The sequence below is a fragment of the Cyprinodon variegatus genome, unplaced genomic scaffold (genome assembly GCF_000732505.1).
Source record: "Cyprinodon variegatus isolate N-32 unplaced genomic scaffold, C_variegatus-1.0 Scaffold104, whole genome shotgun sequence".
NCBI classification, from domain to species: Eukaryota; Metazoa; Chordata; class Actinopteri; order Cyprinodontiformes; family Cyprinodontidae; genus Cyprinodon; species Cyprinodon variegatus.
In genome coordinates, this window is record NW_015150557.1 from 881767 (window position 1) to 906784 (window position 25018).

Genomic DNA, 25018 nt, shown 5'->3' on the forward strand with positions numbered 1-25018 from the left:
CTACTGCTCTGTTGTCCTCCACAGTCCAAATACATAACTTTAGGGTTAATGGATCTCTCTAAATTGGCCTCAGAGAGGCAACTATGTATGCATGCATGATTTTTGTTTTTGCCCTGTGTAACCTGCAGGGTTTACTATGCAAGGTTGCATGGATAAGTGGGTATAAACTAAAAAAGAATAGTTTTATTGGTATTTTTACTGTACTTAATATTGGTTTAACAGAAGCTCACAGCATCCAACAAAATATATTGCAAATCAGTCTTAACTGTCTGCTGCAGTGTGATGCTCTGAAACAGAGACTCAAAGTGTAATTGATGAATTATAGAAAGCAGCAGCATCTATCTGCTGCAAGATATTGATATCTTCTAACAGTATTGGAGATTCCTAAGGGATATGTGGAGATGGGTGTGGTGGTAAAGGGTTATATCATCAAAGTTGCTTTAAAAGTGTTATTTTCCTGCAGAAACAGAAAACAAGCAACCGTTTATTGTTGATTTTATGTCTTCTTTCACAGGCACTTTATACACAGTATCTTCATTTCAAAGAACATGAAATACCACTTAAAGAAAATGAGAAAACAAAAATCCAAAATCTCTACAGAATGCTAGAGGTATGTCAAACACACACACACACACACACAAAAAACAAAACTTCCTAATAATTTCATACCATTTTTTATTGTATCTCAGACTGATGACATGTCTGGTTTTGCTCTGGGTGTCACAGATGTGGATCGAGTTCGGACGTATCCAGCTACCCCCGGGTCATCATCCAAATGATGTTGAGAAGGAATGGGGTAAATTAATTGTTGCCATGCTGGAGAGAGAAAAGAGCCTACGGCCTGAACTGGAAAGGTATGAAAAGGCACTTCTATTTTCTTTACCTGACCCAGATTTCTTAAAAGTCTATTCTCTAAAGTTTAACATTTGTGAATTACTCAAATGTCAGGTTTTAGAGACAAAACTGTATTGCTTCAGAGAGGTACGAAAACCACAAAATGTTTTACTAATGTGCTGCTTTTTAAATAGAAGTACTCTTCACAATAACACATTGCTCTGTAAGGTTGTATCACAGGCAGATGCTCCTGTATCATATTACAACTCTGTTAATGTCTTTACTGAAACTGGATACATAGGGTTCTTCCAGACGCCATTGTTTGATTTTAGAAATCCCCTGATATTTTGCTGTCAGATGGTCTCTGTAAAGCTGATACATTGGTAGGAGTAAACATAGATTCAAGTAAACCAGTACTCACAATTTATAAATATTAATATATAATATAATACGGTTATTAACAAAACTTATTGCAAACAGACAATATGCATGATGTTTATGTTAAACTAAAAAAAATGATATTTGATTTTTCTCATTTTATCTTACAAATCTAGGAGTAGAATACAATGTTAAGTTTATAGTCCAAATGATGGGAGTGAGGCTGTAAAAATAAAATTAAAGGCTTTTAACTGCTATTTTCATCACATGAATATAATGAAAAGCAAAAATATTAGTACTCCTTTTTTGTCAAATCTTGTCATATTACACCAAACCTAAACATTCTATTGAAATGTATTGGATGCACCAATATCCAACATTAATATATAGAAATCTGAACATTTGCATGCAGCTCTGCGGTTTAGCTATGGTGGAGCTGTACTTTGGCCCAGAGTTGTTAGGTCAAAAGCAAAAGCCGCAACCAGAAGAAAAAGCCACAACATAAAAATGAAAGCTCCAACTTAAAAACAAAAGCTGCAATATAAAAACAAAAGCTGGAACATAAAAAAATGATGCAGTTTATTTATATTGATGTGTATGGTCCGGATCACTGATTCAGACACCTGAGCGCGACAGACCATTTATTACAGCAAGCAATGCCTGATCTTTGGATCCTTAATTACAAGATGAGCAGAAGCACTGTTACTGTTGTTGCAGGTTGTGTGACTTCCTTCATGGCTTTTTTGTTTCTGTTGTGGCTTTTGTTTTGGACCTGACACCTCTGGGCCACCATAGATCTGCGTTTTGCTACAATAAGAAGGGCAGGTCTTTTTTTTCCCAGCACACCTGGTTTAAAGTACTAATACTATTTACTATTGATTTAACCTAGACTTTTATTTTTCAAACATTTTCAAAACCATGATATGATCCAAGGAACTAAGTAGATATATGAGAAGTAGAATGGATAAATTACTGAGATTAAATCAAGATGATTTAATTGAAATCTTCAAATTACGTAACGTATCCACGAGAGATAATTCTTATACTATCCTCGATATAAACTTGAGTGTTAGATTTTCCAAAATCCTAGTTGGAAATAAAATAACTGAACCTCTGTTTGTAGATATGTTTCTTTAGAGTCTGAATATTTTAAATGAAGAAAAAAAAACATTATTCTTATACAGGGTTAAAAGTACCTATTAGCAACACAGTGGTTAGCCAGTTCCTTATTTATATGGAGTCGGTGTTTTGTGTTCATTCCATCTATTGGTCTTGCTTCCAACATAAATGCAGCATCTGCTCTGGGTGTGGCGATCTGCGGATGATTGGCTTGGGTTTTTACACTGCTGCTAACCATGAAGGTGTTATGCCCTAACCTGTTGTTTAATTTCCATCCACTGAGGAGTCGTATCATATTTCAGGGTGGGATTCTTTACACACCCCTCGCCTGGCTGGAGGGCTATAAATATTAGAAAGCTTTAAGCCGTTCAGTGAGTTCTTTCTAATAATGCTTACTGTGAGTTTGCGTGCTTTAGTTGTGAATCCTGAGGGGTAGATTTAGTTAGTGGTCAGCTGTTTACCGTAATGCCTACTTAAAGGGTAAAGTAAGATGGCATATTTGAGCAGGACCTCTACTTTTAGCAACAGTAGCTTTAATACAAGTTTCGGCTCCTGTGACAGCATCCTAACTGAGCCATTTCAGATTAACAACTCGGTATTTCTCAATAACAACCTCGCATATGGATCCAGGTGAAATCGTTTTGTTCTATTTTTTCTATTGTTCTATTTTTTCTATTTTTATAATCTTTTTAAATCACAAACCATAACCTGCAAATTTCAAAATGTTTTTCAGGCTTGAGATGTTGCAGCAGATTGCCAACAGAGTCCAGAGGGACTGTGTTAATGGAGAAGACAGGCTGGCCTTGGCGAAATCAGCCCTACAGTCTGTATGTGTTTTTGTTTTTTGTGAAAGCAGATTTGGATAGAAACTGTACTGAAATTCTCATTCGATGTACAAATATGTTTTTATCACCTTTTAAGGATACAAAACGTCTTGAGTCGGGGATTCAGTTCATTAACGAGGCTGAGGTTGCAGGCTACCTGCTGGAGTGTGAGAACATCCTCAGACAACAAGTGGTTGATATCCAAATCCTCCTGGAGGGGAAATTCCCGTTTGCAGATCAGCTTGTTCAGAGGTACAAAGATAAAAATCCTGGTTCACAAATTATACGCTGTGTTTGGAAATGTAACACTGTGAATACATTATAATTATTCAAATTGACCATGGTTATTAAAATCAGACTTTGCCAATTTAATTGTATAACAAAAGAGTTTGGTTCCAGCTCTCATCTCTCACATTATATCAACATTTGTTTTATATATATCAAAATACTCAGAGGAAATCAAATAGAGATAATTAGCATTATGATTATTAGCACAGTGTTTTTATACTTGCATATTGCAGGCCCGAATGCTCTACTACAGAAGAACATATTAATATTATGATTATTAGTGAAAAAACAAAATGAAGTTAATCAATAATATTAACAGGTATATGGTACAGCATGGCTGTCAATAAGCGCGTAACTGTTTTTCTCCCACTTTTTCAGAGTCTCCAGACTACGGGATGATCTATTGGCCCTCAGAGCAGAGTGCTCTGCTGTTTACAGCAAAGGTCGCACGCTAACAACAGAGCAAACCAAGCGGATGATTTCAGGCATAACTCAGAGCCTGAACTCTGGGTTCTCACAGAGCATCAACGACAGCTTAACCTCAGATATGACGCCATCGCTTACCTCAGGGGGCTTAGGTACCCCTGGGTCCACATTCACCTCTGGTTTTCCTTCAAGCCTCACCCCATCATTGACCTCCTCTTTGACTCCTTCTCTGACGCCCAGTCTGCCACCTGCTGTCCCGAGCTACATGGGAAGCGGTGGTGGCATGGAGCCAGGTAACCTCATGCATCTAAAGCACATGCAGATCAGGAAACCCCTGATGAAATCATCTCTGGCAGACCCCAGCATGACAGAGGAGGAGGTTAACCTTAAATATGTGCAGGACCTCCTAAACTGGGTGGAGGAGATGCAGGTGAGTAGTTTCAGTTCTTTTCTTTTCGCTGGCTGTAGGCATAAATCTTTGAATCACTTTATTTGTTGTTTTTCTCCTTAGTTGCAACTAGAGCGCTCAGATTGGGGTACTGATTTGCCCAGTGTGGAAATGCACTTAGACAACCACAAGAGCGTGCACAGAGCCATTGAAGAATTTCAAACAAGTCTGAAAGATGCACGACTGAGTGAAGTAAGGGTTTTATTTTCTTTTTTACTTTAGCATTGATGGTTTGGCATGATTTTGTTTTTATTTATCCAAATATCTTTTTTGTTTTTTTTTCAGATTCAGATGAGCATGCCGCTGAAGCTGACATATTCAGAGAAATTAAACAAACTTGGAAAGCAGTACGAGCAGCTGTTGGTGAGTACGTCTCTAGAGCTTAGCTCATTTTTTATTTCTTTTTATTTTAAGGTTGGAGTCTGATTGTTGTTGAACATTTCAGAACTCATCAGGAGAGCGGCAGAATCACCTGGAGAGCCTTCATGACTTTGTGTCACAGGCAACTCAAGAACTCATCTGGCTAAATGAGAAAGAGGAAGAGGAGGTCGCGTTCGATTGGAGTGATCGCAACAGTAACATCTCACAGAAAAGAGACTACCATGCTGTAAGCCGTCTCTGTTTTGTTAGGATTTTTTATTTAAAAAAAACAAGAAGAAAAGCTGTCTTATAGTCAATAATCTCTATGTGCATGAGTGGTACCTTGAATGATTGACACGCCTCTGCACCTTGAAACTTAATATGGGATTATCTAAGATGATGGAGCAGCTGATCCTTTGCCACACCTGAATGCCGGGGGCAATGACCTGAATGTCTCTCCACAGGACCTGATGAGGGAGCTGGATGAAAAAGAGGAGACCATCAAGTCCGTGCAAGAAAAGGCAGAGCAACTCATGCTGAAGAACCACCCAGCCAGATTAACTATTGAAGTGGGTGCTTTTCCTTTATATTCTATTCTGAAGCCATTATGAAAACTAGTTTCTATATGATTACACAAACAACTCACACTTTGTTTGAAATATCATAAAAGTTCACTTTTATCATGTTTTGTTTTCCTTCTAGGCATATAAAGCTGCAATGCAGACGCAGTGGAGCTGGATTTTACAGCTCTGTTCATGCGTCGAACAGCACCTTAAGGAAAATGCAGTTTATTTTGAGGTCTGTTGCTACTTTAGGCCGACTATTAAAAGCATTTTTATACGTGTTTCCTCATCCTTTGTCCTCTCTTTTTCCCCTCACAGTTTTTCAGTGATGCCAAAGTGTCAATGGACTACCTTAAGAATCTCCAAGATTCAATTCAGAGAAAATACAAATGCAATCAATCTTCCAGTCTGCAACGGCTAGAAGATCTCATTCAGGAGTCCATGGTAATGCTGGTACAATGACATGAAGTGTGTGCATATATGTGTATAGTTCACAATAAAAGATATATATAAAGAACCCAACAAAGACTTTTACTTTTACTGGGATTTTTTTTAATTATCAATTTAAAAATACTCTTTAAATTAGAGGTGAAAGAAGAATGCTATAAATATATATTTTTTATTCACAGTAATTTGCGCCCTACATATTTCCATTTAACCAGCTTTTCCATCCATGCCAAAAAAAAACGAATTACAACAGCTTGATGCTGCCAGCCTCACCTTTTCACAGTGGGGATGTTGTATTCAGATGATGGACAAAGTAATTTTTTTTTTTGCTGAACTGTTTTCTCACCTTAGAACTGTTACTATTTTCCACATGAATTGCAAATTTTGATTGAAAATTTTAACCTTCCTTCTCATGATTTTCTTACAATCAGGGATTTTGTCTTGCCACTTTTGTATAAAGGCTAGGTTTGTAGAGAGCACTAATAGTTTTGTTATCAGATTTTACTACCTGAATTGTGGATTTCTGTGACTCCTTCAGAGTTACCAGGGACTTCTTTGTTACTTAACAAGTTGATACCTTTAATCAGCCTCTCCGTAGATTTAGCATGATGCCAGCCTCTTTCCATTTTCAGTTGATGGAAAGGTACAGCTTATCTTTGACATGTCTATTTTTTTCCCCTTTGTCCTTCACTATGCTCTCTGTTTGGAGATGCTCACTAGGACCCCTTTATGACCTTCAATAGAAGCTGTAGCACTATTTAAAATGATTGCCATTGGTTACCCAGCATTTTATTTAGTGTTTTCAAAATAAAAGCTGCTATACATAAATGTATCACACAAAATCAGATCTTTATTAGTAAGAAAAGAAACAGATCAAGCACCTTTTCCTCCTTCTCTTTTTAACTGTGAGCTACTTTGTGTCAGTTCATCACAGAAAATGTCATGTTACAAGCAAAAGTTAGTTACAGAGTTATTTACTTTTACAAACTTACCAAGCTGTTCTTATTAACTGTGTGCTTGTAGATATCTAGAAGAAACATGCCTTGTAGAGTTGGAATAAAATACTCAATTTTTTTATTTGTAACTTCTGAAAATGTTGTTGGAATTTGTTTTTTATGACCCTGAACAAACTATACTCTTTGTGTTTATTCTCAGGATGAGAAAGAGCAGCTTCTTCAGTACCGTAACACTGTGGCAGGGTTAGTGGGCAGAGCCAAAAACATTGTGCAACTCCGACCAAGAAACCCTGAAAACCCCCTGAGGTCCTCCATTCCTGTCAAAGCAATATGTGATTACCGTCAGATAGAGGTATTGTTATTTTTTTCAACATCATACAGCAGTTTCTCCCAGTTTATATCAGAGTTTGTTTGATATATCAGTATGGTGCCTCTCTCCCATATCTCTCAGATTACCATTTACAAAGATGATGAGTGCGTGTTGGTGAGCAACTCCCACCGAGCCAAGTGGAAAGTCATCAACCCGGCAGGGAATGAGGCAATGGTTCCCTCTGTTTGCTTCTCCCTGCCGCCACCCAACAAAGAGGCTGTTGACTTGGCTGCAAGGTGATACATTTGGATTCAAGGGTTAATTTTATGGCTCATTATTGAACATGATTGTCTAAATTACTTCACTTTTTCTATAGAACTGAGCAGTTGTACCAAAAGGTCCTCACACTATGGCACCGCTCCCACATCAACATGAAGAGTGTGGTGTCCTGGCATTATCTCATGGCTGACATACAGGCCATCCGCAACTGGAACGTGGCCTCGGTATCTTTAGAATTTCACTTATTATAATTTGTGGCAATACACTTTAGTTTTTCTCAGTCAAGATCGGAGTATTTTAATGCTTTCATTTTCAAAACAACTTCAGATCAAGACAATGCTGCCGGGTGAACATCAGCAGGTCCTGAGCAACCTCCAGTCTCACTTTGATGAGTTCCTGGAGGACAGCAAGGAGTCAGAGGTGTTCACAATTGGAGACTGTGAACAGCTGGAGAGAGACGTGGCAGCCTGCAAGGAATACTACCAAGAACTGCTGAGATCCGCAGAGAGAGGCAAGCCTTTCATTCTGTCTTAATAACAACCAAGCCCCAAACAGAGGCACATGGTTCCTTAGGCCTTTAAGCTTTAAATTATATACTTTTGAACATATTGCTATTTTTCTCACTGAATAACCCACATTCTGAGAAAATTCTTAGCATATCTGTAATTTTAAACCATATCTTTTTTCCGTTTTCTTATATCATATGAAAATTATAGGACATGAAATGACATATTATGCTCCTGTGATACTGGAAAAAACAAAAAAACAAAAAAACAAAGCAGAATTCATAAAATGTTAACACACAAATGTGTCTATTACACAAATATAACTGGATTTTGGGGGATGCTGCCACCTAGTGGTGTGTGTTGCACAGTGTTTTTGTTCGATGTGTCCTTCAAAAACATAAAGGATTTTAATGTAAATCTGTGCTTTTTTTATGATTCATATTTCCATTGTTGATATTAATTTTCAAACAGAGGAACATGAGGAGTCAGTGTACAATCATTACATCTCAGAAATCCGCAACATCCGCATGCACTTGGAGTCCCAGGAAGAACATCTGATCAGGCAAATCCGATCACCGTTGGAGAGAGACGACCTGGAACAGAGTCTGCAGCGCATCACTGAACATGAGGTATCCTAATGGCCATTTAGATATCCCTCTAACGTATATAGACACTAATGTGATGTTTCCCTTTCTATTCATAACATTAAACATTCTGCATTGCAGAGGAAGATGTCTGAGCTGGAGAGGTTGAAGGGTGACCTGGATGTCATGAAGGAGAAATGCGAGCAGTTCTTTAGACAAGCTGCAGGATCTCCCTCTGTGATGACGCTCTCCTCTGAACTTTCTGTCCTGGTTCAAAGCATGAGCCAGGTCTACTCCATGTCATCTATTTATATGGACAAGTAAGACCGCTCTTCCTTTCTTGCAAAGTATATGAATGATCTTAATATTTTCTTTTTCAAACTAAAGAGGAGCTTCTGTTTGTTCAGACTGAAGACAGTGAGTTTGGTGGTAAAACACAGTCAGAGCGCAGAGGCGCTCGTTAAAACCTACGAGTCCAAACTGTATGAAGAGGATGCGGTCAACTCGGACATCAAATCTATTGAAAGTGTTATTTCAACACTTAAGGTAACAACCCGGGGTTGTGCTTTTTAAGACATGGAGCCTCTATTACTGCTTTTTGTTAAGTACTCATCCAACTTTTTGTTTGTAGCAATGGCGTTCAGAGATTGATGAGAGGCAGGAAGTGTTCCATGACATGGAGGATGAGCTGCAGAAAGCTCGAGTCGTCAGTGATCGCATGTTTAAGGCCCATAATGAGCGAGACTTTGATCTGGACTGGCACAAGGAGAAGGCAGATCAGCTGAGTGAAAGATGGCAGAATGTTCACTCCCAGATTGATAGCAGGTTTGTAAGATGGAATATTTTTCCTATGTTCATACAACATATGCGTGCAAAGTTATAGTTTTATTCATGGAGATTACCCTAAATATTTCAGGCTGCGGGACCTGGATGGTATCAGCAAGTTTTTAAAACATTACAGAGACACATACAGCAGCGTTGATCAATGGATTGGAGAGCTGGAAACAGCACAGTTGAAAGCTCAGGAAAACAAACCTGATGATAGCAAGGCTCTGGCTGAAATATTAAACAAGCAAAAGGTAAAACAGAACTGAAGTTCCCCTCTTATTATAAGCCTTAGATATACTAATAGCATTTGACCCTCAATGTTTGGCCTTTTCAGGTTCTTGTTGCTGAAATGGAACAAAAACAGAGCAGGATTGATGAGTGCCAGAAGTATTCGGAGCAGTACTCATCTGCTGTTAAGGTATTGTTTGTTTTTATTTGAATTTGTTAAGGAAACATTTAATGTTCTTATCTTAACATCTACTAAAACATTTCTATTAATCTTTAAAAAAATTCTTCCCAAAAATTAGGATTATGAGCTTCAGTTGATGACGTTTAGAGCGATGGTCGACTCCCAGCACAAATCCCCTCTTAAGAAGCGGAAGACACAGAGCTCCTCTGATGCTATTCAGCAGGAGGTAAAACTATATTCTGCCTTGCCATCACTTCAAATGTTCTGCATCTGTGGTTGATGCAGATTCACTCATCTGTGACTGTTGGGTTAATTTCATTCAGTTCATGGATCTCAGAACTCGCTACACTGCTCTTGTCACCCTTATGACCCAGTATGTGAAGTTTGCTGGCGAAACGCTAAAAAGAGCTGAAGACGAGGAGGTGAGCTGGTTTTACCCTAAAACATTTATGTGTAATGTTTTAAAAAAATGCATGGTGTTTAAGTGGTTCATGCTACTTTTCTTGCCTCTTTCTGTCTTCCAATGATCTGACACCACATTTGTTTGTCCTTCTGAGACGCATGATATTTAGCTTCCCAGGTCATGAACATGCTTTCTTGGTATTTTCACTTCTTATCCAACTTTACTCACAGGCTCATCACGCTATCAACAAACATTTGCTTCACTGTGCAAAAAAGAACAAAGGGAATGCACAGGAGTTTAAAATGTCTGCATGTCTGCTGGTGATGGTTAAGTGGGTAAAAGCATCCAAAGTTTTTTTTTTGTTAATTATCCTTTCAGATATAATATGGTATTTATGAGTATTAATTAAAATTTTTCGTTTTAAATGTTTGTCAAATTATTTGTGACAAACATTTTGAAATGTAAATCTCTCAGCGAGATTCTTTTAGACTAACAATGCATGTTTTAGGTGGCCATGTTTTAGTTTAAATATTAACCTGTGGGTGACAAATTTCTTTGCATTGTAGAATAAAAAGGCTTTTAAAAGAGCAGAGGATGCGAAAAGGATTGAAAGCTTGGTGGTCCAAAAAACCCATGGGGAAGTAGAGATTAGCCAACTTAAGCAACGGATCCAAGAGCAAGAGGCTTTGCTTGCGGAAAGAGAAGCATCAACGAAGAAGCTGGAAGTAGAATTAGAAACACAAAAGAAAGCCAATGAGGATCTAAACTTTCAAAAAGCAAAGCTTGAGCATGATGTTAGTCAGTACAATGCTAAATTAGACATAGCCACCAGGGACAAAAACACTCTTGAGCAAGAATTGAAGCACACCAAACTTTTAATGGAACAGTCACAGGCCGCCTTATCTCTGACTCAGGCAAAACTTGAGGATCTTGTAAAGAAAGAAAATTATGTAGAGAGGCCCGGTTTGCACAGAAAAATAAATGCAGAGGAAGTAGATGTTGCTACTGAAGAGGAGATGCACATCAAAGTTCCAGCTAAAAGCAATGATCAGAAGGCACAGCCTTTGGGATCTCAGAGCCATTCAGAACTTGGGGGTCAGTCTGAAGAGTCTGCAGTTAAAATGCACAAGGTTTTGCAGCAGAAATTAGAAGAGTTGTCACAGGTCCAGAAAAAGGCTGACATGGCAGAGGAGAAAGCTCAAAGCTATAAAAAGCTTCTGGATGGCAGCAACAACAGACTGAAGAAAATGCAGATGGACATAGAGAGTGAAAGAGTCAAGACAAAACAGAAATCAGAGGATTGTCATCAAGAAATCCTGAACTTGAAAAAATCCATCTCAGAATTTCAGGAAGAAATTCGATCACTTCAGAGAGCAAAGTCCTCTTTGGAGCAAAACTCTTTTTTCCAAAGCACTGAAGTAGAAGGCCTGAAAGAGCAGCTGAAGATCACCCAAACAGAGCTGCAGAAAAAAAGCTTCATAGAGCAGGAGAATTCTTACAAGATTAACAGCTTAGAAGAAGAGGTAGCTTCCAAACAGGCAGCTATAGATCAGCTGAAAATAAAATGCAATGAGTTAATGAGGATGAATGTCTCATCTGACAGTGATATCCGAGGTCTTCAGATCCAAACAGAGTCTCTTGAAAAAGAAAGAAAATTTTCTGAGCAAAAGATAAGATCTTTATTGAGTGAGGTAGAGAGCTGGAAACAGCAGCTACAAACCTCAAAGGATGAAAACAATAAACTGAAGAGAACTGAGCAAGTGATGCAGAACAAATGCAAAAAACTTGAGGCAGAACTTCAGAAGAGTGAAATTCTTGCATCTCAGCTGCAGAACAAAATCGACGAGCTGGAAGAGATACACTTAGAAGGGGAGCAGAATACGAAGAATGTAAAAGCAAAACTTGATCAGGTCATGATGGAGATTGGGAGCAAGGACCAGCAGATTAAAATCTTCAAATCACAGGTAGAGGGTGCCAAATCTCAGGTTAGAATTATCGAGGAGGACCTAAGCAAGAAATCACAGACCATCTATGAGCTTCAAATGAAATTGCAAGAATACAGTGAGGAGACAAAGAGCGTATCTGATCTGCAGCAAAAAATAAAATGCATTGATGGAAAAATTATAAACTATGAGAAAGAAATAGCAAATCTGAAATCAGAGCTGAAATCATTGTTGGCAGATAAAAATGTACTGAATCAGGAAGTCCAGATGCAGAAAGCTGAAATCAATGATCTGAATGAGATGCTAAAGAAAAAACACCTCGAGCTCCAAAAAGAATCAGATGAGAAACAGAAACATATGAGTAAATTTAAAGCACTAGAAGAGGAGCTTGTAAAACACAAGGACAGCTTTAGAGGTATATCTAACAGCACTGAGAAAGTTAATGAAAGCCTAAAACAAGAAGTGTATTCTCTTCAAAAGGACAAGACAATGGCAGAAAGAAAAATAGAGAGTCTGAATGCTAAACTTTTAGAAGTTAGTTCTGCTCTACAAAAAACAAAAGATGAACTGGCTCAGGAGATGAGAGAAAGAAAATTGAAAGAATCCAAAATAGTTCTGCTGGAGACCGAGGTTCAAAAACAAAATCTAAATATCAGAGAGACCAGGTCCGGGAGTGACAATTCTAGATCAAACCTGCAACATGAAAATACAATCCTGCAGAGGGAAAAATCTGAGGCACTGGAGAAAAACATCTCCTTGGCAACCGAACTTGGAATCCTAAAAGACAAGTTGCAACGCACCCAAATGGATTCTGAGAAAAAGGAAAAAGAGAACTCTGCTCTTCTACTGAGGTCCCAACAGATGGAAGAACAACTGGAGAAATGTAAAAAGATGCTGGATGAGCTAAAGGGAAAACTTGAACTCCAGAAAGAGGGCTATGAGAGGCAGCTCTCACTTACGCAGACAGAAATTGAGAAGAAAATTATTTTGCTGCAGTCTGAAATAGTAAACAAAGGTCAGCAGTTGCAAAGTGGAGAATTAGCAGAGAAACTCAACAAGTATTTTAAGCAAGATCTAAAACTGATTAAAACTTTGCAGCACACCACCATGGAGTCAAGGCAACAGGGGGATAAAGAGTTTCTAATAAAAAATGAGAAACTGCTGCAAGAAAGAGTAAAGCTTGAGCAAGACTTGTTAAAAGCTAAGTCTGAAATTGCTCTACTTGAGGAAGATAAACTGAAGCTCACCTCTAAAATAAATGCGCTGCAGAGCCTTTGCAATCAACAGTCAATAGAGAGAACCAAGTTTGAACAAAATCTGGCAGAAACTGAGCGCAAAGTTAAAGCGAAAGAAAGTGAGGCAGGAGCCCTTCGAGAACAAATACAGTTGTATGTCAGAGAGGTAAAAAGTCTTCAGAAAACTTTGTCATCATTGGGAGGGGCGTTGACAGAAACCATTCATCCAGATGTGACAAATAGCAAAGCTGATCTGTTGAAGACTGATGTTCCCATGGAGAAGAAAATGACATCCCTTATTAAGGCTGCAAAAAGCAGAATGGAAGATGAAAGCTTCAATATTAAAGAGGTATGATAAAACCTGCATTGTGACATTATACAATATTCAACACATGTAAAATAATTATTCTATAGTAAAATTCTTAATCGGTTATATTTTAGTTGTGAAAGTCAACTTCTGTTTCTATACTTAAGCATTTTTCAAATGTCACATCTACAGATGGAGAAGATGGAGAGAGAAAACATTGTTAAAGAAATAAAGGAAGTCAAGGAACTTGTCTCTTCTTATGAAACTCCAAGCATTCAATCAAAAGATTTGCCCCACATTTCTCACAAGAGTACAATTACATCTCATCTTCCCGGCTCAGGAAAAGTGCATGGATACATGGCTCTCTGTGAGCCTACAGACCCAAAGAAGAAAACAAACATCAGTCAGACAAGAACATATCAAGTCACAGACATTCATGAAACTGTAAACACATCTGAAAAGAGTACTAGTGGAATACTGAGAATGGGAACTTCCCAGAAATGCCAGGAGATTATTGGGAGCACTGAAATTCAACATTGGATCAAGAAAAACCTCTTGGATGAGGAGGTTTTGCAAAAGCTGCAGATGGGCCTCCTAACTGTTGAACAAGTGCAAGCATCGCTCGCTCAGTACTCTGATAAACCTGCCACAGTAGCTGGAGTTTATGTAGAGTCAAGTAAGAAAAAGATATCCTTCCTAGAAGCAGCTCAAAAGGGCTTTCTTGCTAAGACATATGCTCTTGAGTTCCTTGAGGCTCAGGTTGCAACAGGCAGTCTTGTAGATCTAGCTACAGGAGAAACAGTGTCTGTTGCAGAGGCACTCGAGAGAGGCATTGTAGATCTAAGCATGAAAGAAAAACTAATGGAGGCAGAGAAAGCTGTTAGTGGCTACAACTGTAAGGGCAGGAAGCTCTCTATCTTCCAGGCAATGGAGGAGAGACTTATAGATAGAGTAAAAGGGAAGAAGATGATTGAGGTCCAAGTTGCTACAGGAGGGCTTATTAACCCAGAAACGGGTATGAGAGTCCCGACTTGCATTGCATTAAATGAGGGTCTCTTGAACAAAGAGACTCTGCAGAGTCTGTATGATCCAATGAGCAACTCAAAAGGTTTCCACAGCCCTGACACAGGACAGAAGGCTTACTACAGTGAAATACTCAAGGCCTGCTTGTATGACATCAATGGCGATGTGTTTCTTGTCCCATTTGGGGAAAGGCATTTAACAAAGACCTCACCTATGAGTTCTCATCGAATGTCCGTCGTCAACAGCAGCTGTGGATTGGAAATGTCAGTGTATGAAGCCTTCAAGGGGAAACACATCAACAGGACAACGTACCTGTTCCTTTCCCAGCAGGAGAGCAATTGGCAGGAAAACTCTTGTGTCGATTCAGACGGAAACCCACGTCACTTCATCACGGATGCTAGAAGTGGCCGACAGCTTTGTCTAGAATCTGCTTTAAGTCAGAGATTTCTTGACATGTCTGAGTTTGAATGCTACCGCAGTGGTCTTTTGAGCATCTTTGAGATTGCAGACATCATATTTTCAAGAAGGGTTGTTGTGGAAGATGTTAACAGCACCATTGCTGGTCTCTGGGACATGACTCGGAAGAAGAGGATCTCAGTCTTCCAAGGGCTCCTGCAAGGCTTTACTGATAGAGTGACAGCCTTACGACTGTTAGAGTCTCAGGCATGCACTGGAGGAATTTGTGATCCTTCATCTGGGGAAAAACACACCCTCTCAGAAGCTCTTAAAAGAGGCCTTTTAGATGAGGCTCTCAAACAACAGCTCCATCAGTTTGAAGAGGCATTTATTGGTATTACCAACCGTCACACTGGGAAAGTTTTCTCAGTTTTGCAGGCTGTTCAGGAAAATCTCCTCCCAAAAGATGTGGGTTTCCGCTGCGCTGAATTCCAGCTGTTGACAGGCGGACTAATAAATCCAGACACAAAAGACAGAGTATGTCTTGAAGAGGTTCTTCAAAGCAGCTTTGTGGACAAAGTTACAGCCACTCTGCTCAAAGATGAGAAGTTCCAAACTCAAAGCCTCACCTGTCCCAAGACAAAGAGAAGAATAACCTTTAAAGAGGCTCTGGAAAGAAGTGTGTTTGACTGCCACACTGGCATGAGGTTATTGGAGGCTACTAAGATCCATGCATTTGGAGCCAAGACAACATTTCATTATCTTTGTGCATTTAAGTAAACATCTGTAAAGATGTGACTTCATCGTTTTCCCTTAGTTGTTTTTTTTTTATTTCATATTCATGTTTTATTATTTTTTTGTGATGCTGTCAATTATTCTTCTTTTTGGCCAGATTTCAATTGATTAATCTCTCTTCTCTTTAGCGATGTTTGATGCTTTATTAAGCAAACAGCTTTGTTGAATGCCTGCCTGTTTTAATTGTAGAGATCTGTTGATGAGGAGAAGCGAGAACATGGTGATAAAGTTAGCAAACTGTTGAACTGGATGTCTGATGTGAAACAAACCGTGAGCAATGATGGGAATGCTCTGAAAGATAGTAATGCCAACACAGATGCTTCAAATAAACACCAGGTAACTCATTTATATGTTGACATGTGTCCTTGTTTATGTTACGGTGATCTACAATAAAAACCACATGTTTACATTGGTACTGATTGTATGACCTGTCTCAGGTTAATAATTGTTGGAATCAATAAAAACAGACCTATAAGTTGCACAAGCATTCTTATAAACATATATAAATATTTTTAATCCCCCCTCATTGTTTTTTTATTTATACATTTTGAATGCCCCCCTCTCCGTCATTTATTGCAATCTATTTCTTTTATGTTTAAAGTTGTGAAATAGCTTTAAAAAATGTGGGAACTTTTATTTATGTACACCTTTTCAGATAACTTTTAAGTGTAATTAAATGAACAACATAGACATTTCTGAACAGACCTGAAAAGGTATGTAATATGTAGAACCTTGTTGAATGAAATTAGTACAATGTGAATTACAAATTCAATATAATCAGATTAATGGAATTTGCTAAAAACAAAGTTAAAATCTTCAATGACCTACATTTATGGGAATCAATGGCCATCCTTGTCATGGTCACAATGGTAATTAAAATAAGTAAAAAAAGTAAAAAAAAAAAAAATTCTTTTGAATCTTACAGTAAAATAGAGATCTTAATACACCATAAAATCAAATAATCTAGTTTTTTAAATGAACAGCAAAGTGTAAGGAGATATAAATGAACAAACTTTGCATTATATGAACAAACATTTCAGTTGAGACTTAGTATGTAGATTATGTCTTAAAAGATTGAGATGAGTCTGTATCTAACCCCATTTTTTTATGACTGAAAAAACAAGCTTAGAAAGACTTTTGGACAATGCTTTAACATATAATATAGGAAGAAATAACAACTTAGAATTCATCAAAGAAAAAAGAAAAAATTCATATCAAATTGCTCATATCCACTTTTCATTGAGGACTGACCTGCTAATTCACATATGGCAATATATTCTTTATAGGAACATTAGGAACATATGGAGAGAATAAATGTTCTAAGGGTTGTCTGCTGGGGAATAATGGGTTTCAACCATAACCCCCCCCCCCCAAAAAAAAAAAAAAAAAAGAAAAACAACAACAAACAAACAAAAAAAAAACATTAGAAATTATTTACTCTTTCTGCTGTTCAATAAGTTTCACCAACCTTTACCTAATTTTTGTTATTAGATTAAACCAAAAGCCATATTTATAGGCAGTAAACAGTAGGATGATTTTTCTTTTGATGCCTTTAACACATAGATAAAGAAATTGATTTTTCATCATTTTACCTGCTGATTAAAGAAAAATGGTCAGATTCTGATCTGTGGCTAATTTATATGTCATTTCTGGAAATATTTGATAAATTGCAATAATCTTTAAACAACTCAGTAAAACATGTGACACATTTAAAACATAATTTTTTATACATTATATCAGCATATAATTCCATCAGCTTTTGTAAGAGATGTAAACGCATCACCATTTGATGTTTTTAGGTCTCCATTGAAGAAATGGTTTCCAAAAAGGAGCAAATTGCGGAAGCGCTTAAGGCCACACAAATGATGCTCAATAAGCACGGTGACAAGTGAGTGTTGATAATATGATATTGCATCATCAATACTTGATTAAATACTGAAAATCAGAGCTTTACTTCCTTTTTTTTTCTTTTCAGGATGACGGAGGAAGACAGAGTGAAGACCCAGGAGCAGCTAAATGCTCTCAGTCAAGCCCACAGTGAAATCACTCAGCAGTGTTCAGAACAGGCAACCTCTGCAGATGAGGTTGGGCTTGAGGCATTAAGTTTGAGCATAACTGTTGCAAATATGTGCTATTGTGCTCCTCCTGATGTTCAGATGCATGAACAAACATGATCCGCTTGTCCTGATAACAGTTGGAGCAGTTTTCTCTTGCATTTGTTGTATGATATGTGTGTAGCAGGAGTTCAGAATATTTGCATATGCTGTAAACATGCTTCACTGTGCCAGCTTTGGTCCGAACAATTCTCTGTCATCTGTGAATATAAATCCTCTTAGGGTGCATCATCAAAACAGAATTGATCTTTAACCCCAGAGTATGCAAACTAACTAACTACACTCTTTTTGCAAGATGCCGGACACCGCATTCCCAAACGCATGTTAGCTTTCAGTGTGTTGTTCGTCCCTCTCCAGTTGTAACCTTGTTGCGGTCTTGCCCTTCACGCAAAACCTTAACCCTGTTTGTGTGGCGGTGAGTATGTTTTGTATTTCTAATAGTTTATTGCATTTTTACAAATAATATATACAGTTACTGAAAGTATTCCTATGCCTTTGTAAAAGCAAACTTCAGTGTTTATATTGTGATTTTATGTGATACACCAAAAGACAGTTATGTAAGACTGTAAAATTGGAAGAATTTAAATTTTTTATATACCGGTAATACATGCAAATACTTGCATGTGAAGCGAAAATATTGCTGATCATCGCCCTTCGCACCCATGGATTTGTGGCAGTATCATGTTGTGGGGATGCTTTTCTTCTTTAGGGAATTCTAAATCAGAGTTAATAAGGAGAATAATAATTATGATAAAAGTATATTAATAGGATAGATTACCCAGTAAAAGTCTACAACTCATTTCGATTAAAACAGTATCCACAGCCAGCTTGCAGATATACGTCATAGTTTTATTGCTTTATCACATAAAATATCCGCCAAATATAAATGAATTTTCTGGTTTCATTGAGGCAAAATGTTAAGGAATTTAAAGGAGTAGGAATACTTTTCCAAGATACGTTATTAAGCAGTCGAAGTTAATTGTGTAATTTGCCTTGCTTTGATTTTTTTTTGCAGGAATTAAAGGCCTCCAATGGGACTTGGAGGGAAACCGTGGCAGAAGGGTTGTATCAAGAGTCTTGTGCCGACCTCCAAGACACCCTCCAAAAAAGTCCCATCCACACATCAGCAATGAACCATTTCCCCCAATATGACTCATCCAAGTACATACACAGTACACACATCTCCTCTGTGTCCCTGTCTGACATTGCAGCAGTTAGAGAGGCTTGTACTGGTCATGATCTAGTGATGAAGATCATACAGATAAACCAGAGCAGTGAGGGACTGAATATGTCCTACACCGGAGACACTTTGACTGTAGAGAGAGCGTTTCAGTGTGGGTTAATTCCTGCTTCAATTTACGTTGAGATTCTGAAAAGGCAGAATGTTACCAAAGCTGCTGATGGTTTGTCTCTCTGTGAGCCTGAAGAGGCGTGTAGACTTGGTGAGGTCGGTGGCCTCATTTCAAGATACCTCAATAAAAATGAATCCTTTACTTCAATGAGAGAAATTAACCTTCTGATGTCTGGAAGGGAAGGTTTTGGTGATCAGGGAACCACAATAGGGGTCGATGAATGTTCTGGGAATCTCCACAACAAGGATGAGCTGAGTGTGGATGAAGCAATTCAGTGTGATTTGATGAGCTCTAGCAGCACACTTATTGTGTTAGGACATCAGCAGCAGCTTATTGGACTCACGCTGCCTCTTTCTGAGGAAACTATGTCAAAGTCATTCCAGGGCAGCAATCACATCAGCAACAATGAGTTCACCACCAAACTCTTCAATAATCGAGGAAAAATAGTGGCTTTTTACATTCCAGAGAGGTCAGAGGTTGTAGACATTAACTGCGCTGTCCAAAATGGTCTAATTGACAGCTGCACAGCAGACATTGTGAGATCTCTTGAAATTCCTGATTCACTACCCGAAATGTTTTCATCATGGCTCATGTATAGAAAACTATCGGTGGATGGGTCTCATCATTCGGCAGCTGTTTCTGACCTGATCCTTCCCTTTCCATCAGAGGCAAAGCAGTTATTCATCTCTTACTTGATGATAAACAGTTACGTTGATCCAAGATCAGCTCAGAGGGTTTTGATTCTTGACAGTGAGTCTCAAATCTTTGTTCAAAAGTTTTCTCTCTTGAACTCTATTTATGACACAAAACACGCAGATGTACAAAATTTGTGCTTAAATGATGAAACAGAGGAGATAATGGAGGACATACAGCAGGTTTTTGATCCCTGTGATTTTATCTCCGAAATCAGTGGCGCTATTACCTTTGATGAAAATTCTACAGCTGAGCACGAGATGAGTAATGTAGCCCATCTGGACAATACAGCAGTAAGTTCTGAAAAAACCTCTATCACGACTCTTAAACTGGATTTTATGTTAGAACTCTTAAAGGTTAATGGCACTGAGTCTGATATAAAGGAAGAAACGTTTGCTAATGTCAAACTGGTTGAAAGTGATGAAACAAAAGGTTCACAGTGTGATCCCAGAGAGGGCGAGAGTAGGAGACTAGATGACCCAGTGGTTCAAGACACACCAGTGCTTTCCCCTTTAGGCTCTGCAAAGAGTAGTAATGCTGACTCACCATTTGATTATGAGTCTTCAATAAAATATAATCATGAGATGCTGCATAACTGCAATTCTGAGTCACTGTCCAGAGAACCATCAGGAACTGATATCAGCCGCTCTTACTTATTATGTTCCTCTGATACAATTAAAGGTGAGAATAATACGGTTCATAAAGACCAAATGGGGGAAGAGAGTAATGCTTGTGTCCCCATAAGGTCTCAAAATAATCTATTAGCTATAGAGACAGTACCAGAGCTACATAGCACACAAGAGAATATCAGTGCATTTGGACCAGATGAAGACACATTTTCAGATCTAAAACACACAGAAATGTATCAAACAGTACAGAAGGACTCTTTTAAGTCTGATTGTGCTGTTAGTTTGAATAACACACTGGAATCTGGATTAACTGAGACTCAATCAGGTGCTTTAAAGCTCACAACCTGCTCATCTCAAGAAAACATAACTTTCGAAAACTTGGACGGGCATAATGTGAGTTCTATTCCCATTTACACAGCTGAAAACATTCAGCTGCCGTTGAAGAGAGAAGAGGCTGACGTGGTCCTTGATTCACCAAAAGAGAAGGACAATAAAGGTGCAGAGGATGTAGATAAAGAAGGAACTGCCCCAGCAATGAGTAATCACGGTGTTCATGAGGCCAAGATCATTTCACACTCAATTTTAATGAATGTTTCTGCAGACTCTGTTTTTCATTCAGAAAAACTGCCTTTGATGGCTGAAGACCATGATTCACAGGTTTCATTCAACGGGCCTATGACAGATGGAACAGATGTCTGCAGTATCGTTAAAGAGAACACTGCTCCTATAAAGGCGTTGGGTTTGATTAGTCTAAGTGACATCAGTGCTGACTCAGAAAGCAGTTCTCAGCATGTATCTTCTCCATTTTCCTCTCATAAATCTAACAGTCAGCCAATAGATGATCTTCTCATTGCCGGATGCGATTCCCTAAAGGGAACTCATGCTGTTAGTGAGAGGGATTTAGGGACATCTGTATCACTTCACTCTGATTTCCCTTCAGAAACAGAGAAAGACATGAACAATGTTTGCTCAGGTTTAAACAGTGAGCCAGCTCAGCCTCTACAGCATGTAGTATCTTGGAATTCAATTAAAAGTGAGTCAATTTTACCTTCAGATGGTGGCGCTAACAGTGACCTAGAACATTCAGATGATGAGAGCTCGAATGCATCACCTCACCTAGCTGAGCCTCATTCAAAATGTGATTTTAGCCCTGAATCTCAACCTCTTTGCAGTCAAAGGTCTCAGGAAGATAGTGACTTTTCTTATGACAGACCTGCACAACCAACAGGCTCTTTCCCTCAATTAGCCGTTTCGGTCGGTGAACGGAATACAAGAAACGCTCCCAGTCATGACTTTGATGTGGAAGATCCAGTGATGACACATAAAGATGTGTTGGAGTCAAACAGTAGTGGTCAAAATGAAGTGAATGTTAGGCCTTTCCGAGAGAGCCAACATAAGGACACATCGGTGGTCGCCAACAAGGATGCAGAGATTTCTATATCAAAGCTAGAAATGATTGATAATGGTGTGGATTTATCGTGTTTAAATCAACCAAGTGAGAAATCAAACATTCACCTCGGACTTCCTGAAATCGAAGAATTGGGATCTGATACCAAATCAGAGCAAGCTGCTGATCTTTCTAATAGCAACACAACTCCCTCTTCCTGCCATCCAGATCAGTCTATATTTTATAAGGCTGTAAAGGTTTTCATAGATGAGGAGAAGCAAATTGATGATTATCTACAATTCTCAGAAAAAGACAGCTTTCAGGGACTCAAAGGGAACATGGATGGGATAATTCAAAACACTACAACATCAGACAACAGCCCCACCAGGAACTCTGAGCTGACATGTACAGAAGATGAGGCCTGTACAATCAAAGAGCAAGAAGATCCTTCTAATATTCAGCAACAGCTCCTGCAGCTTTTTGAGACTGTCTCTTTGAGCCAGAACTTTTCAGTGCTCCAAGAAATGGTGGAAAGTCTGAGTAGCGCTCTGGGGGGTGAGGAGGATCGACTACGTCAGCTGGAGAGCATCAAAGAGGAGAGCTCAGAAGGAGAAGAAGATTCTGATATCTGTGATCCTGCTGAAGACCCTCCCCACCCGGCCACTCTGAGGTCCAGCAACTTCGATAAAGCTCTCCATAAAGCTGAAGAGGTCAAAACTCAGGTACTTTTTCTTTATTAAGCTACATTTTGAAAATTGCAAATTTTCAGGTATTGCTTTATGATTATATGCAAGAAATAAAAACCCAATATAATCTGCACTGAACACATTCTTAAGTCTTCTAGTGATTCTTAAGAAAATTCTTCTCTTTGTAAGTCCCCTAGTGGTCCTCAAGTGCATTGCAAGGGGTACATTTAATTTCTTAGGTACTAAAATAAAATAGGGCTGGGATCTGTTTTGCTTTGTGAGGACCCAATCCAAAAATTAAACAAGCTTTTATCAACCAGAAAGTAAGATTATTATATGTTTGAGTTTACCTTCAGCTTTGACATACATCAAAACCAAGCAGAGGAACAAATAAAAAAAATCTAATTTAGTACTCTGACTAATTTTGGTTCTGTATTTTGTTCCCCATTCATCAAGTTTTTTACAGGTTTATAATCTGATTTTATTTTGTATGTATTGGGATTCCTTTCTAACCTCTGGGCAACATATTAATGTTTTTTATTTGAGATGGAAAGCATAAAATGTCTTAAGAATTAAATGCTCAAATTAAAAGATTAAGTAAAATATTGTTTTTTTTTATTATCCGTTATTGTACATTCCACTTTTGGACAGTCATCAATACTTTTGACTGAGAGGGGGACTCATGGTAAAATAAAATGCCAAAATGGGTACACAAGACAAATAAGGTTGGGAAACACTGGTCTTAAACATTCACATTTAGATTATGGTCTGTAGTTGATTGGATTATTTAATCCTTAAAATGCTTTGATCTAAAATTCCTTCCAGCTCTGGTCGTATCTTTAGAGTTGTGGCTCTGCTACAGAATGAAATACTGCTCCCGTTTAAAACCATTTACAGCAGATCAAAAATGTTCGTCCACTATCGGTCTGCAGTAATGTCCTTTTAATCTTCTCATAAACTCTACATAGATGTTCCCTGTAGCTGTTAAAGAAAAGCATACATAAACCATGTTGCTGTCATTCGTGTTGCCCTTCACACTTTTAGAATATGTTTAGAATATTCACACCTACAAATGCCCTTTGCTTCCCCTCATAAGGCAAGGCAAGATTATTTATAGAGCACATTTCAATGGCAAGACAATATACTTACAGTGCTGTACGTAAAAAAAAAAAGAAGTATGTTGCAGGGGCATAGAGGCAAAACAAATAGAATAAAAAAGACATTAAAATAAGAAAAATTTATAAAGAAAATATCAAATGATTTATACATTTTTTGGTTAAGAAAAAGGACTGGAAACTTTACCAATGCATAGATAGCACAGACAAAAGCCACTAAACATATACTTTTATAAATCTCAGTTTGAAGCAACTAAGGGTTACAGCTCTTTTAAAGCTTTCTGCAGATTTAGTTTAGATTAATGTAGCATAAAAACTAAATGCTGCTTCCCCATGCTTGGTTCTTGTTTTAGGTTTACAAAGTAGTTGATAAACTGACAGAAGCTCTGTAATTTATTTTGGACCTACGAAGGCCTATGGACATATCTTTGTAGTAATCTAGGTCCTGTTGATACATTAGTCTTTTAGTCCTAGAAATGTTCTTTAAGTGATAGAAGGCTGACTGTTTTACTGTCTTCATGTGCTCCTGCAGGTTCCGGTATAGGCAATGTATGTTTTCACAAATGTAGAGTTTTTGAGTCCACCACAAAAACTGATTTAGAGTCTGATTTTCTACATTTCTACATTTTCTGTAGATTTAGGGTCTGGTAGGTTTTTCTAGCTATATTAACTGAGGCTTTGTGCTAAGTTTTGAACGGTTTTGATTTGGTTAAAAAGTCTTACTTCAGTTTTGTAAGTTTTGTCCAAACAAATGTAAAAATGTCCTTTCTTAAGTGACAAAATAAAAGAAGTGTGAACTTTTTTTTTCTCTTTCATCATTTGTCCTTTTTCATTGTATGTATAAAACATAATTTTCACTTTTTTCCCACTTGTTTTCCATCCAGGATTACTTGGAGTGCGTTGGCAGACTGCAGGATCATGCTGATGTCTTAGAAGATGTAAAAAAAGACCTTTTGATGCAGCCACCAATGGTGAACAACCTGGAAGGTCTGCAGATCCAACTAGAGGAATGTCAGGTGAGGCATAAATATAGTTACTTTTAGATTACCAAAAGTTTGTATTGTTATTATGGTGACTTTATTTGATAAATTAATGTTGTATGATTGGTTTGTTGACCGCAAGTCTTTTCTTCCAGTCTTTACAGGCTGAAGTTTCCAGACTGGGTGATGCCCTAACTGCAGATTTGAAAAAAGCTAAACGGCTTCTAAACTCTGCTAATAATGAACTAATTCCCATACAAATTAAACAAGATTTGGACTACACATATCGGCTATTGGAGTCAAATTTAGCAGATGTCTCCCAAATGTGTGCAGAAAGGAGAAGCCTCATAGTAGATGTTATGAAAGAAGAGAAGGTCTGTGTAACACAGAAAGCAAAATCA

The 25018-nt window shown here is 38.1% G+C and overlaps 1 protein-coding gene across 1 annotated transcript in view; it reads left to right on the forward strand.

Moving 5' to 3' along the window:
• Positions 1–25018, forward strand: part of dst (dystonin) — a 128404-nt gene that overhangs the window by 50956 nt on the left and 52430 nt on the right. The window contains exons 13-41 of the mRNA XM_015374488.1: positions 515–610; positions 727–854; positions 3065–3158; positions 3253–3407; positions 3822–4299; positions 4381–4509; positions 4603–4680; positions 4763–4924; positions 5142–5246; positions 5380–5475; positions 5559–5684; positions 6843–6995; positions 7095–7249; positions 7330–7456; positions 7560–7743; positions 8210–8367; positions 8464–8642; positions 8730–8868; positions 8954–9147; positions 9239–9401; positions 9485–9568; positions 9678–9785; positions 9883–9981; positions 15851–15997; positions 17461–17549; positions 17637–17745; positions 18791–22558; positions 24522–24653; positions 24773–24991. Coding sequence (XP_015229974.1) covers positions 515–610; positions 727–854; positions 3065–3158; positions 3253–3407; positions 3822–4299; positions 4381–4509; positions 4603–4680; positions 4763–4924; positions 5142–5246; positions 5380–5475; positions 5559–5684; positions 6843–6995; positions 7095–7249; positions 7330–7456; positions 7560–7743; positions 8210–8367; positions 8464–8642; positions 8730–8868; positions 8954–9147; positions 9239–9401; positions 9485–9568; positions 9678–9785; positions 9883–9981; positions 15851–15997; positions 17461–17549; positions 17637–17745; positions 18791–22558; positions 24522–24653; positions 24773–24991 — 7854 coding nt within the window. The remainder of the gene's footprint in view (positions 1–514; positions 611–726; positions 855–3064; positions 3159–3252; positions 3408–3821; positions 4300–4380; positions 4510–4602; positions 4681–4762; positions 4925–5141; positions 5247–5379; positions 5476–5558; positions 5685–6842; positions 6996–7094; positions 7250–7329; positions 7457–7559; positions 7744–8209; positions 8368–8463; positions 8643–8729; positions 8869–8953; positions 9148–9238; positions 9402–9484; positions 9569–9677; positions 9786–9882; positions 9982–15850; positions 15998–17460; positions 17550–17636; positions 17746–18790; positions 22559–24521; positions 24654–24772; positions 24992–25018) is intronic.